The sequence below is a fragment of the Anomaloglossus baeobatrachus genome, chromosome 5 (genome assembly GCF_048569485.1).
Source record: "Anomaloglossus baeobatrachus isolate aAnoBae1 chromosome 5, aAnoBae1.hap1, whole genome shotgun sequence".
Taxonomy (NCBI): domain Eukaryota; kingdom Metazoa; phylum Chordata; class Amphibia; order Anura; family Aromobatidae; genus Anomaloglossus; species Anomaloglossus baeobatrachus.
Window position 1 is genome coordinate 581,065,138 of NC_134357.1, and position 16,045 is coordinate 581,081,182.

General features: G+C 43.8%; 1 protein-coding gene across 1 annotated transcript in view; it reads right to left on the reverse strand.

The window, feature by feature from the left end:
- Positions 1–16,045, reverse strand: part of LOC142313127 (uncharacterized) — a 184,808-nt gene that overhangs the window by 83,514 nt on the left and 85,249 nt on the right. The window contains exons 6-7 of the mRNA XM_075352113.1: positions 7,392–7,494; positions 2,851–4,541 (exon numbers count right to left, since the gene is read on the reverse strand). Coding sequence (XP_075208228.1) covers positions 2,851–4,541; positions 7,392–7,494 — 1,794 coding nt within the window. The remainder of the gene's footprint in view (positions 1–2,850; positions 4,542–7,391; positions 7,495–16,045) is intronic.

Here is a 16,045-nt window from a genome sequence, read left to right on the forward strand (position 1 = left end):
TGAGAGTTCTTTTGAGGAGCCCATGATGCTACTCTTCATAGGAGATTCAAATAGGAGAACAACTTGCAAGTGGCCACCTTAAATACCTTTTCTCATGATTGGATACACCTGCCTATAAAGTTCAAAGCTCAATGAGGTTATAAAACCAATTTAGTGCTTTAGTAAGTCAGTAAAAAGTAGTTAGGAGTGTTCAAATCAAGAAATTGATAAGGGTGCCCATACTTTTGCACCGGTCAAATTTTGTTTAAATGCGGATTGCACATTTTCTGTTAGTACAATAAACTTCATTTCAATCCAGAAATATTACTCAGGCCATCAGTTATTAGATATATGAAACAGAAATAGCTGTTGCAAAAACCCAAATTGTTATAAAGAAAAAAGGTTAACATTAATAGAGGTGCCCAAACTTTTTCATATGACTGTATTCTTCTATTCGATTTAACCTTTTGTGGACCTTATCTTATACTTGCTAATTACACGGATGTTCTCTCTGGGGGGAGAACTCTAGCCAATGAATCTCATTAGCTGCAAAGTTAGTTTGCTGAAGTCTTCCCAAGATGGCTGTTAGATACAACATGGCTGCTCAGCATATTATGGCTGACTATTCTCTAACACGTACGTCTGCGTGTAACTGCGGGCACATGGCAGTAATGTCATGTGCTTCTCCGCTTACATGCTGAAGTCACTTGCCAGCATCAGATGAGAACACTGTGCACCAGGAGAGCGGAGGGATGGGGAGTATTGTATAATCTTTTCTTATGTGTGCAGCGTGATGGGGAAATATATACCAGCATGGACCCATGATGAGGGCTATATATACAAGAATGGGGACATATATACTAGGACAAGAATCATATATACCAGGATGGGATAAATATGGGCAACATACAGTGCTGGCCAAAAGTAATGGCACCCCTGCAATTCTGTCAGATAATACTCAGTTTCTTCTTGAAAATGATTGCAATCACAAATTCTTTGGTATTGTTATCTTCATTTAATTTGTCTTCAATGAAAAACAAAAAAAAAATTGTCATAAAGCCAAATTGGATATAACTCCACACTAAACATAAAAAAGGGGGTGGACAAAAGTATTGGCACTGTTTGAAAAATCATGTGATGCTTCTCTAATTTGTGTAATTAACAGCACCTGTAACTTACATGTGGCACCTAACAGGTGTTGGCAATAACTAAATCACACTTGCAGCCAGTTGACATGGATTAAAGTTGACTCAACCTCTGTCCTGTTTCCTTGTGTGTACCACATTGAGCATGGCGAAAAGAAAGAAGACCAAAGAACTGTCTGAAGACCTGAGAATCCAAATTGTGAGGAAGCATGAGCAATCTCAAGGCTACAAGTCCATCTCCAAAGACCTGAAAGTTCCTGTGTCTACGGTGCGCAGTGTCATCAAGAAGTTTAAAGCCCATGGCACTGTGGCTAACCTCCGTAGATGTGGAAGGAAAAGAAAAATTGACGAGAGATTTCAACGCAAGATTGTGCGGATGTTGAATAAAGAACCTCGACTAACATCCAAACAAGTTCAAGCTGCCCTGCAGTCCGAGGGTACAACAGTGTCAACCTGTACTATCCGTCGGCGTCTGAATGAAAAGGGACTGTATGGTAGGATACCCAGGAAGACCCCACTTCTTACCCAGAGACATAAAAAAGCCAGGCTGGAGTTTTGGGGCTGCCTTGCTGCCTCTGGCACTGGACTGCTTGACCGTGTGCATGGCATTATGAAGTCTGAAGACTACCAACAAATTTTGCAGCATAATGTAGGGCCCAGTGTGAGAAAGCTGGGTCTTCCTCAGAGGTCATGGGTCTTCCAGCAGGACAATGACCCAAAACACACTTCAAAAAGCACTAGAAAATGGTTTGATAGAAAGCACTGGAGACTACTAAAGTGGCCAGCAATGAGTCCAGACCTGAATCCCAGAGAACACCTGTGGAGAGATCTCAAAATGGCAGTTTGGAGAAGACACCCTTCACATCTCAGGGACCTGGAGCAGGTTGCCAAAGAAGAATGGTCTAAAATTCCAGCAGAGCATTGTAAGAAACTCATTGATGGTTACCGGAAGCAGTTGTTCGCAGTTATTTTGGCTAAAGGTTGTGCAACCAAGTATTAGGCTAAGGGTGCCAATACTTTTGTCTGGCCCATTTTGGGAGTTTTGTGTGAAATGATCAATGATTTGATTTTTGTTTCATTCTCTTTTCATTTATTTTGCTTGCAATGAAAAAACACAAGATAATACCAAAGAATTTGTGATTGCAATCATTTTAAAGAAGAAATTGAGTATTATCTGACAGAATTGCATGGGTGCCAATACTTTTGGCCAGCACTGTATATACCAGGATGGATATACAGTATACACAAGGATGGGAGACACATCAACAGTACCTGTAAGGTGTAAGGGGCATGGGGCCCAGGATGGGTGACATCTGTACAGAATTAGGGGATTTTATCCCAGTAACAGTGTCAGCAGCAGATACCCCCCCCATAACAGTGCGTGATGACCACATTTTTTGTGTCAATCTTTTTCCCTATAGTCCTCCTTCAAAACCTAGATGTGTCTTATGGTCCAAAAAATACAATAAGTTTAAAAATAAATAAAATGGTTCTTTTCCTCACAAATCCTTACTTGAGCAATTGTAGCCAATTTTATTTTATAAAACCCTTTGAATTATAGTACATCATGATGGCTTCTCCTGTGTGACTCATCAGACAACAGGATCTGATTAGTCTTAAAACCATTTGGCAAATTCTGAAAGCAAGAATGGCTGGTCCGCTCTGTTGGTTTTCTGATGGTCGGCAAAACTTGATTTACCAGTTAAACATTTCAATTATTCACAACATGAAAAAGGTTCCCTTCCCTGTGCGGCTTCTTCACATGTTTAACAAGACCTGATTTACTAGTAAAACATTGCCCACATTCTGAACATGAAAATGGCTTCTCTCTTGTGTGAGATCTTTGATGACTAACAAGATGTTCTTTCCGAATAAAATATTTCCCACATTTTGAACATGAAAATGGCTTCTCCCCTGTGTGAGATCTTTGATGCACAACAAGAACTGATTTCTGAATAAAACATTTCCCACATTCTGAACATGAAAATGGCTTCTCCCCTGTGTGAGATCTTTGATGCACAACAAGATCTGATTTCTGAATAAAACATTTCCCACATTCTGAACATAAAAATGGCTTCTCCCCTGTGTGAGATCTTTGATGCACAACAAGAACTGATTTCTGAATAAAACATTTCCCACATTCTGAACATGAAAATGGCTTCTCCCCTGTGTGAGATCTTTGATGCACAACAAGACCTGATTTCTGAATAAAACATTTCCCACATTCTAAACATGAAAATGGCTTCTCTCCTATGTGAGATCTTTGATGCTCAACAAGGTCTAATTTCCGACTAAAACATTTCCCACACTCTGAACATGAAAATGGTTTCACCCCTGTGTGAAGTTTCTGATGTCTAACAAAGTCTGATTTCCAAATAAAACATTTTCCACATTCTGAACATGAAAATGGCTTCTCCCCTGCGTGAGATCTTTGATGCACAACAAGACCTGATTTCTGAATAAAACATTTCCCACATTCTAAACATGAAAATGGCTTCTCTCCTGTGTGAGATCTTTGATGCTCAACAAGATGTGATTTCTGAATAAAACATTTCCCACACTCTGAACATGAAAATGGTTTCTCCCCTGTGTGAAGTTTCTGATGTATAACAAGGTATGATTTCTGAATAAAACATTTCCCACATTCTTGACATGAAAATGGCTTCTCCCCTGTGTGAGATTTTTGATGCTCAACAACATGTGATTTCCTGGTAAAACATTTCCCACACTCTGAACATGAAAATGGCTTCTCACCTGTGTGAGATCTTTGATGCACAACACGATTTGATTTCTGAATAAAACATTTCCCACATTCTAAACATGAAAATGGCTTCTCTCCTGTGTGAGATCTTTGATGCTCAACAAGATATGATTTCCGAATAAAACATTTCCCACACTCTGAACATGAAAATGGTTTCTCCCCTGTGTGAAGTTTCTGATGTATAACAAGGTATGATTTCTGAATAAAACATTTCCCACATTCTTGACATGAAAATGGCTTCTCCCCTGTGTGAGATCTTTGATGCTCAACAAGATGTGATTTCCTGGTAAAACATTTCCCACACTCTGAACATGAAAATGGCTTCTCACCTGTGTGAGATCTTTGATGCACAACAAGATTTGATTTCCTGGTAAAACATTTCCCACATTTTGAACATGAAAATGGTTTCTCCCTTGTATGAGCAGTTTCGTATTCCACATCCCTTCTGTAACTTTTATTTTGCTTACAATTCTGTGATAAATCGAAATTTTGGACTTGTTTGAAAAGATCAGATGATAGAGATTTCCTAGGAGGGACTGAAGGTATATCTGGGACAACAGCATGCTCTTCATATGTATCATGTGGGATACTTTCATCATCTGTTATAAATTCTGAAGATATTAGAGATCCATCTGAAATCCCAATACAGTCATCTGCTAAAAATAAACACAAAGTTATTAATTTTTAATGATATTATCTTGAAAGTACATTTAATTTTTTTAAACCATAACATCAGAAATTAAATTAGGGAAAAATGTATTCTGAATCTGTTGTCCAATATCGAGATCTAAAGGCCCCTTTACACGCTACGATTTATCTGACAATATGTAGTCGGGATCACGGTTTTCGTGACGCACTTCCGTCGTCTTTAATGACGTCGTTGCGTGTGACACCTACGTGCGACTCTGAACGATCTTAAAAATAGCGAAAATCGTTGATCGTTGACACGACGTTCAGTTTCAAAATATTGTCCGTTGTTTGGAACGCAGCAGACATATTGTTACGTTTGATACCCTGCCAACGACGAACAACATCCACATGACCGCCTTGGTCAAACAATATCTCACTGAACGATGTAATGTCGTTTGTGAGATGGGTACGTGTGACAGCTACAAAATGACTTATGAGCGATCGCGGCAAATCGTAGCAACGATCTGGGCGTGTCACGTCGCTAATGAGATCACTAGCGATATCGTTGTGTGTAAAGCGGCCTTAAGAGTTACATCTTTGTTAATTCGGCTCTCACATTCCTAGCACCAGTTCTCTGGAATGTGCTACAGTAAATAATCTGATTGATTGTCACAATGTGACTGCAGGATAATGAGGGATAGGGGGCTCCTATACTGTCCCTCACACTAGGGGACCTCAAGCTATTCCTAACATTTGGATTAGCCCTGAAGATGGAGATGCCGGAGTCTCGTGCATTACTAGTCTCCTGACTAGATCTAATCTGTAATCCCCAAGGGAAGGAAGGGGCAGGATTATGATGGAAATACAGATTAAGACAGACGGGAATCATTGCAAACTCACAAAAATAAACAGTGAGAGGCTAAGGAGAAAAGCAAGAGCAGGAAGGCAGCAACAAGAATGACAACAAGGGTTAACACCACAACAGCTCACAGTAATAATGCACAAAAAACACCCATAAATCTGGATCACAACACCTCACCAGATCAGTATAGGTAAACGATAGCTGGCATTAATGAAATAGTCCAGCCAGCATATACAGAACGGGAGCAAACAATACTTTCTCCTCTACAGCATGTGATCACAGACATTAACAAGCAGCCCAGCAGAGAATAACTCTTACTAGCCTGCCCAAGCCTGAGGTTTGATGCCTGCGTCTATCCAACGCTGCTCACAGACAGCAGAGAAATTAACATGCAAAGTACCAGAGTCTATCATTTCAACAGATCCTGACGCTGCCATGACAGTTGGCAAAACCTGCAAACATCTCCTTGAAACATTGATCCACAACATAGACAATTTCAAAGCGTTTTTTTTCGAAGACGAAAATAAAATAAAGACAGATGCTGAAAACTCAACTGGGTTGTCTGGGACTGTAATGCTGATAGCCTATCCTAAAGCCTGCTTTACACCAGTCGATCTATCGTGCGATAGCACGAGCGATCGTACCTGCCCCCGTTGTTTTTGCGTAATGGGCAAATCGCTGCCCGTGGCGCACAAACTCGTTTAACCCCCATCACACGCACTTACCTTCCGGACGACCTCGCTGTGGGCCACGAACGTCCACTTCCTGAAGTGGGAGGGACGTTCGGCGTCACAGCGACGTCATACGGCAGCCGGCCAATAGAAGCGGAGGGGTGGAGATGAGCGGGATGTAAACATCCCGCCCACCTCCTTCCTTCCATTAAGCCGGCGGGTGCTGTGGGACGCAGATAAGCTGTGCTCATCATTCCCGTGGTGTCACACGGAGCAACGTGTGATGCCACAGAAACGATGAACAACCTGCACCCATGTAAATAAACGATATTATGAAAGTTAACGATGAGTACACGACTCACGATTTGTGAGTGATACTGCGTTGCTCGGAGGTGTCACACGAGACGCCGTCGTGCGCTATGCCGGATGTGCGTCACGAAAACCGTGACCCCGACGACATATCGCACGATATATTGTCTCGTGTAAAGCCCGCATTAGGCTTTGTAACCAAAGCAGGTAGCAGGGTCTTGCAGCCTGTACAGATAAACATTAGGGTTCAAATTCATCAAGACCAATGATGTACACTGAAAAATGATGCCAGGGACTGGAGTGAGATTTCTGGCATAGGAAACATTGCAGTTTGTTATGAATTAGAGAAGCGGTGGCATCACACCCTTCTTCTGGCCAAGCTCTGCCCATTTTGGCAAAGCTGGTTAAAATTGGCGTGAACACACACACCAGCCTTTGGTCACATGATGTGATGTAAAAAAGGTCCTTAAGCAGTCCTATAATTGGCATATAAACACTGGGGCCACTAGGATTATGGGGGCCCTGTGAAATTGTTCAGTTTGCTCTCCCTTTCCCCTAATACCAGTCCGGCATGCCAGCCTGTGTCCTGTTCAGTTCATTTAGACTCCTGCAATTAAGAGACCTTTGGTAACATCATGTCACATGACTTTGAAATCATCAAAGGTCCTTAAACAATCAACCTTAGAATACAACTGATGGAGTCAAAAAGAGAGTGGGGTTCCTCAGAACTTGAGCAGTTTGATTCCTCCCAACTCCTGACTGTAACTAGGGCTTATTCTTGGAGTAGGGCTTATATTTCAAACATTCTCGAAAAATCCCATAAAATCATGTTAGGGCTTATTTTCGGTGTAGGTCTTATTTTCAGGGAAACAGGGTATTCATGAACCCTCTGCAGGTGTTTAAGTTGCCTTCATAACAACATAGAGAAGACACTATAAGCAAAGAAAATACAGCTGAAAAAAAATCCAGAGCAGAAAGTCTAAAAATGTAAACACAAAATTAGTGCAGAAAGTACATGAGTAGAAATCTCTTACTGGGTAGAGCTGGAGGAAACACATCCTGAGGAACATCGGGATCTTCTTGTTTACAGTCCTGTGGGAGAAGAGGACGGGGACATCTCTCTGGTGTTGTCCTCTTACTGGATAGAACTGGAAGAGACACATACAGGGACTGAATTCATTCCTTACATACAGATAATTATAGGCTGTGTGTATTTAGTCCTGTCTATTACCTGGTGATGTGAGGGGCTGGGGATCCTCCATCATGACGTCCTTGTACAGATCTTTGTGTCCTTCTAAATACTCCCACTCCTCCATGGAGAAATAGACGGTGACGTCCTGACACCTTATAGAAACCTGACACATACAATGATACCGTCACCCCCGATCCCTTCATAGCGTTACTGTATAATGTCCCAGCATTCCCAGCAGTGTCACCTCTCCAGTCAGCAGCTCAATCATCTTGTAGGTGAGTTCTAGGATCTTCTGGTCATTGATGTCCTCATGTATCGGGGGGTGAGGTAGAGGCCCCGTGATTGGGCTCAGGGGTCTTCCCCATCCCTCAGACACAGGGGCCTGACAGCGCTCACTAGAGGTCTTCTTCACTACTGTGTAATCCTGGTTATGGAGAGACACAGTAATAAATCTCACTCCAGACATTTCCAGAGTCCTCACCTCTCCAGTTCTGTCCATCTGTTATTCCCATAGATAAGAATGATGTAATGTGACGTCATCAGAATCTCTCACCTCTCCAGTAAGCCGGAAGAGGATCTCTAGGGTGAGGTGTAATATCCTCTCCGCCATCTTGTCCCTGTCCATATCCATCCTTGATGGGGCAATCAGGAGAATTCTCTTATATAGAAGATCTCCACTGAGAGGATCCAATATTGTAAGGACCTGAATGGGGAGAAGATGACGATGTAACATCATAAAGAATCCGGTGTAATAATACAATTTTTGGAGATAACCGTTCACTAGATAGGGATGATTGCCGCACTGCCATGAGGAGTCCAGACTAACTCTGCTGACTCATTACAGTGAATGGATCTTTAGGGGGTTTCATCTGAATCATGTCATTTGAAGAATTACATGTAGACCTGTCATGCTAATAGGTTGAGGAGAAGGGACGTAGCCTCACTGTGCCCTGAACCAGGCTTATCCAGAGGGGCATGATTAAGTGCCCACCCAGTCATCACCAGAGCCTCTGAGGTTGGAGTTTGCTGACAGTAGGCACCAGTTACCAATGAGTTCCACCAAGAGGCTGAGCGGTGCATCATGAGAAAGATGGGGTGGGAACCACTGCTTCTAGAGAAGAACAGGAAGGATAAACCCTGTCACTTACTCTGAGCAACCCTGAGCTCCCCGATGTCCCAAGACAGGTTCTTTCACGTCGTGTGACAATCACGTGTCTAGTGAGCAGGGCTGGAGGAACACTAGTCCTTCTTTATGATAATGACACAAAAGGAAAAAGAAACTGCATTCCCAAACAAGTGGTAAAAAAGAGGGATGGAAGAGAAATGAATAAAAAGGGAGATGATCAATAGGAAGACACCAAAAAATGTTTTCCAAGCAGCAATCTCCAGGATCAAATTAAAAAAAAAATCTCTTGGGGGGGGCGGAGCTAGCCGATGGAGTGTTAAGACACAGAAAGAAGGAGCTCCCACAGACCCACGGCAGAACTCCAATAACACAGGCACTAACCGGGATCCAGGACGGTAATGGCGCGCAGGAGAGGACGGGCAACGAGCACACAGATCCAGGAGGGAGAAGGTGCTGATATCGGCCGCTTTTTTGGGGCTGCAGCCTCTCAGCCTGACACTGCTGCTCTCTCCAAGATGGCGCCGGCAGATACTGAGACAGGAGATAACACTCAGCAAACATGCAGAGGAGCGACCTCACTGCCCCCACACGTGCTGGCAGCCAGCACAGCTCTAAATGCAGACACATTAAAGCTGGGCACCACAGAGGGGAATACTGATAACCCCTTGCCCCAGACACAACAACGATCTCCAGGGGAGTTACAGGCAGAGCAAGGCTCCAGCCCAATATTACAACAAACTCCAGCAGCTATGGGAAGCAGCTATGGGAAGCAGACCTGCAGCACCCGGAGAGGAGCCTGTAATAAAACCACCACAACAACATACATCACCTAAAGAACAAAGACCCTCCAATTCAAATACCTCCACCAGCAGAAACAAAGGAGACAAGAATAAACCAGACCAGTCACAGGTACAAGAGGAAGATTGGGATTGGAAAGCACATATCAGATCAATTCCAACCAGGCAGGAAATGGACTCTTTGCTGGGGAAACTAAGGGAATCCCACAAGCAGGACATGGCTGCTATACAATCAGAGATCAAACAAATTGGCCAGCGTGTAGCAGCTACAGAAGAGGTGCAGGAACAGATATTTTCCCATATAGAATCACATCAACAAGTCCTATCAGAGCACACAGCCCAGATACAGGACATTTTGACCCATTTAGATGATATCGAGAACCGGCATCGCCGTAATAACTTAAGGATTAGAGGCCTCACAGAGGCAGTGGAACCATCACAGCTGGACGAATGGGCACAAAAATTCTTCACCCGTCTCCTCCAACGTGATCCAGAACAACACACAGAACTGGACCGCATCCACAGATCCCTGGGTCCCAAATCCCCTGACCCGGCCAGACCAAGAGATGTGATATGTCGGGTCCACTTCTATAAAGAAAAGGAGGCCATACTACAAAGATGCAGAGAGAAAGGAGCGGGTACATATAAAGGGACACCCTTGATTGTCCTGCCAGACCTATCATGGAGAACACTACAACTACGTAAGGCCTTAAGACCACTACTCCAGTCCCTTAAAGATAAAGATATTCCATATCGCTGGGGATATCCTTTCCAACTCCTAGCCAAGAAGAATGGGAAGTCAGCAGTCCTCCGGTCCTTGGGAGATCTTCCTAATTTCTTAGGGACTTTTGGACTGCCTATGATCAGCCTGCCAGATTGGCCAACTCTGGGAGGTCCCACACCCTTACCACCAAGGGAGCAATGGCGACAAGTACAGAACAGACGAGCTGGAGGATCCCCCCGAGATGTACATCGCTGATAATCGCTGACCATCCAGAGAAAGGTAGGAAACATACTGGAGGAGCCAGGAGGCGAGATACATGTTGATTATATTTGACTGTTTATCTACCTACATATCTATAGAGCATAACTATATCAATGCTTTTTCCCACCTCTCCCATCATACCATCTCCTCCCCCCCCTTTTTTTTTTTTTTTTTTTTTTCCTATTCTCTCTCCCCGCTTCCCACCTTCCCACATTCTCCACACTCTCATCACTCTCTAGCACACACCATATTCAACTCTTACCCCCTCCCCCACCTTTTTTTTTTTCCTATTCTCTCTCCCCGCTTCCCACCTTCCCACATTCTCCACACTCTCATCACTCTCTAGCACACACCATATTCAACTCTCTTACCCCCTCCCCCACTTTTTTTTTTTTTTTCCTGCCCCCCAAATTTTTCCTGCTTCTCCCCACTGGTCCTTTATCTTCGCATCATTCCCTGCGTTAGATAATCCTTCTTTCCCCAGTTGTCTTTCCCCTTCTCCCCTTTTCCCCTTCCACTTCATCTAGATCTGATATTGAGCTCTGGTTTAATTACATTTTTCTAAGTTGGTTGTACCGTGTTCTCCCGGTGCCATATGTTTTATATTTGAAATATATCAAACATTCGGGGGTTGGGAGGAGGGAGGGAAGGAAAAGTTATTGATCATTATTAAATTGCATATGTGGATTGTTATTCATATTTCATGTGGAGGTCTGTCGTGGGGACGGGGGAGCTCTTGAAGTGCCGTAGGCTTCCCCGTACCTCTATTAGGGACGTGGCAGAGTGCCACATTAGACAATAGTCTACTAGTAGATACTCAGGAGCAGTAGGCCATCTAGTCCTACTTAGCTTACTTACCTCTTTTCTTTCTCAACTATCTTATTTCTATTCCTCTCTTCTTCTTTTTCCTTTTCTTTTCTCTCTTTCTATCCCCTTCCCACTCTTTTCTGTGATGTCGCACCTAACCTTTTGCACCTACAATGCTAAAGGTTTAAATAAACCTGAAAAGAGGAGTCAAATCTTATATCGTCTACATCGGAAGGGAGTTAAAATAGCTCTATTCCAAGAGACACACTTCATAGCTTCCAATACACGTAAATGTAAAACCAAAAATTACCCGACGTGGTTTCATGGCCCACACCCTAGTCGGAAGGCATGCGGGGTTTCCATTGCCTTCCACAAAACGTTCCAGCCAACAATCCTTGACACACTCATTGACCAGGAGGGACACTGGTTATTTCTTAAAATATCTTTTTTGAATAACATCTATACCATTGCTAACATCTATTTTCCAAATCAAGACCAGGTATCCTTTGGACTGGAGACTTTGAGGGGGCTGGCGGAGTTTGCGGGTGGCACCTGTATCATCGTGGGAGGAGACTTCAACCTCGTTCTAGACCCGGTCCTGGACTCGTCCTCTGGTAGGTCCGCAATCCCCTCCTCGGCACTACGTAGATTGAAAAGGGAACTGACATCCCTTAAATTAGTTGATCTTTGGAGGGTCCTACATCCCGGAGTCAGAGACTACAGTTTTCATTCCACAGTACACAACAGCTACACCAGATTAGATCACATCTTCATATCCCATGACTTGCTGGACAAATCCCCGGGCTGCTCGATGGATGTCTTCCTTTGGTCGGACCACGCACCAGTGTATGGGGAAATTGGGGTAAGGGACAGAGGGGACACGGGACACACCTGGAGATTTAATGATAATCTACTTAAAAATGTGCAGTGTCTGGAAGATATCCATAAGACCATTGCAAATTTCAAAATAGATCATGCGGCAGATCCTACACCAGACCCGGTCAAATGGGAAGCGTTAAAATGTATGATTCGGGGGGTTTGCATATCGCATGGATCCAGAATTAAAAAAGAAAGTGCAAGAGAGCTAAAAGAACTACTGCTGCAGCTAGGCCACAAAGAAACGATAAATAAATCCAGAGCCAGTGATATACTCAAAATAGAAATATCTAACATTCGTCACCAAATATTATCCATACTAGATCGAAAATCGTTGTGTGCCAGGGATAAATTCCGCAGGAATATCTTTGAGTTTGGAGATAAAAGTGGACGATTACTGGCCAGAACCCTACATCCCAGATATGCACAAACTCCAATACTCTCGCTAAACTCACAGACAGGAACTCAGATCTACTCCACCCCTGACATACTAGAAGAATTTAGAACCTACTATGCAAAACTTTACAACATCCCAACTCCACATGCCCCATTATTTGACATGAGACACCATAACATCTTAGAATACCTCAATAAATATGCACCAGACCCTCTTGAGGATACAGAGGCTGAGAGCCTAGAAGAGGATTTCTCAGACACTGAACTAGGCGATGCTATTAAAGCCCTTAAAGTTGGCAAAAGTCCTGGCCCCGACGGGTATACCCCCCCGGTTCTACGAGAAGCCTGTAGCTCTATAATGTTGAAAGCCTTTAACTCCATAACAAAAACATGCCAGTTCCCTAAACAGACACTTCAAGCCCGAATAACAGTAATCCCAAAACCTGGCAGAGATCCACTAACTTGCGCCAATTACAGACCTATCTCATTAATAAACGTGGATATTAAACTATACTCTAAAATGATAGCTTTGAGATTAGGCCCCTACATTCCCAAGCTGATACACAAAGACCAGGTAGGATTTGTTCCAGGGAGGGAGGCGCGTGATAATACAATCAGAACCCTGTCTTTGGTAGCCCAAGCCCGACAACGCCAAACCCCAATGTGCCTCTTGACAGTCGATGCCGAAAAAGCATTTGACAGAGTCCATTGGGGCTTTTTAGAAGCCACGCTGCAGGCAATTGGCGTCCGTTCGCGCTTACTACAATGGGTAAAGGCCCTATACCGTGAACCAACGGCACAAGTGGGTGTGAACGGACGCCTGTCAACCCCATTCAATATTGGAAATGGCACCAGACAGGGATGCCCTCTATCACCATACCTATACATTTTGGTAATGGAATCCCTGTCAAACGCGCTTAGGAAAAACCCCTCGATAAAGGGGTTACAGATAGGACCAACATCTCAAACTGGCACTGTTTGCAGATGACCTCCTGATATATGTGACACAACCAAGGATTAGCTTACCCGCCATACTACAGGAGTTTGAGACTTTTGGTGGACTCTCCAACTTTAAAGTAAACCTACAAAAAACAGAGATCCTAAACGTATCGCTACCGTCGGTGGAAGAGGATGCCCTCAAACCCGTTTTTCCCTTTAAGTGGAACAGCAATTGCATAAAATATTTGGGGATCAGGATACCTTCTAAACACCAAGACCTATATGAACATAATTTTCCAGACCTTTTAAAAAACATACAAAAAGACCTCACGGCTTGGCATAACCTCCCCATCTCGTGGTTTGGCAGAGTCAATACAATTAAAATGGATGTCCTACCCAAAATACTATATATGTTCCAAACAATCCCATTGAATCTAGGAGAAAACTTCTTCCTCAAGTTAAAAAAGATGATCAGCAATTTTGTATGGCGAGGTACCAGACCCCGACTGAAATACTCCATGTTGAACAGGTCTCGCTGGGGCGGAGGGGTGGGGCTACCTGATTTTAAAGCGTACCATGCGGCGTCGGCGTCGGTGGGCAATTGCATACTGGATCTCCTCCATAACAGGGACAGAAAATTGTGGGTAGAGATTGAATGTGATCTACACGCAACCATGACGCAGGGAATCTTCTGGTTATCATCTAGAATCAACTTGGAGACCCTGGGAATTTCCCCGATTCTCTTGTCTCTGGCTACTGCATGGAGGAGGGCCAATAGGCGATATAGGCTGACAGGGGAACCGGGCCCTATGACACCACTGGTGGGCAACCCTGCATTCCAATGCTGGCTTCACGAAATCCGTCCCAGCTTGATTTCAATGCCAACGGGAGGGATCCCACGTGTTAAAGATGTCATTACTCAACAGGGTTGCAGACCACTGTTGTCCTTGCTAGATGACCGGCCAAGAGATCCAAATCATTGGTTTCAATACTTACAACTACGTAAGCTTTGTAGACTCTCTGTCTCCGAGATCTGAGATGCATAGGGACTTGACTCCATTTGAGAGACTATGTTTCCTTCGAGAAACACCTCCCCACACAGTCTCGATAATCTACAACATAACAGTGTCTGGAGGGACGGGGGGGGACCTGCCCGAGTATGTAGGGCAATGGCAGTCAGAACTGAGAAAGACTTTTTCCAAAGAACAGTGGTATAAGTCATTTAACCTAACACACAAATCCACCATCTCATGTAGAATGCAGGAACTCAACTATAAAATCCTCGCACGGTGGTACAGGACACCCGCCAGGCTCCACAGAATGTTTCCACAGGTCTCAGACACTTGCTGGAGGTGTCAGACCTCGGCGGGCACAATGCTGCATGTTTGGTGGTCTTGTCCAGGGATCCAGGGATTATGGGAAGACGTCTTTGCTCTCTATAATCATTTACATCAAGTGGTAGTGACACCCTCGCCGGAAGTGGCACTCTTCTCAATGTACGGGGGGGGCAATCTCCAAGGCGAAGAGAGGTCTGCTCTCATACTTCATGATCTCAATGAGACAGATCATACCGAAACATTGGAGGTCCACCTATACATTGAGAAGAGCAGACTGGGTGGGGGCTATGGATGCCCTGAGACGTTTGGAAGAGATAAGAGCATTTGATGAAGGGAGAGACTCACTATGCTTTTCCACCTGGTATCCGTGGCTTCAATTCAGAGAAACACAACAATTCCAATCCTGGTTACACACGGGCATGCTGCCACACTGATGTTTGGCGGGGCGAAGTGGCCCTCCTGATGGGAGGATGGCATGGTGCCACGTTACAGAACCCTACAGAATCTCCCCTTCTCTCTTTCTCGTGTTTTCCTTCTTTCTCTTCTGTTTCTCCCTCTTCTTCTCCTTTCATCCCTTGCTTTTCTTTCTTTCCCCTCTTTTCCTTCTCTTGCTTATCTAATTAGTGTACATAGGTTTACTTGTTGAAATATATGGCAAGATTATACAGAATGATATTGCCATCTACATATTAAATAGAACAAAAGATAAACGATTGATATATACTTGGGATAAGATGTCATTAAGGATGTTATGAAGAATTTTTCTTGTAAGACCTACGATAAAGTTCACTGTAGTATATGCTGTATAAGATTTAAATGCCCAGACCAAACTGCAACTTTTCCATATTCTGTAAAACCGGGCACTACAAAATTATATATATTCATGCTTTGTTATATAATTTTTCTTGAAAACAATAAAGAAATATTAAACGAAAAAAAAATCTCTTTCCATGGCTCTCACCTCCATGCCAGCACCATGGAAAAGCAAGTTATCCCTGGCAACTACTGAGGTAAAAAGGTGAGAACTTATACCAGAGGGGAGTGCAAAAATCAGAGCAGCTGAGACATCTCAGGATGGTAAGCCAAGAAAGACACAAGGGTCCGCTTAACCCTAGCAGCACCAGCACAAGGATCGTCTGCACAGCTAAGTGGAAAACAAAGCAGATCCAAGTAGTGCTGGCGTGCGCGGTGACCTTCTGACCCATGGGATAGGGGTGACCTCTCTCTGTCTGA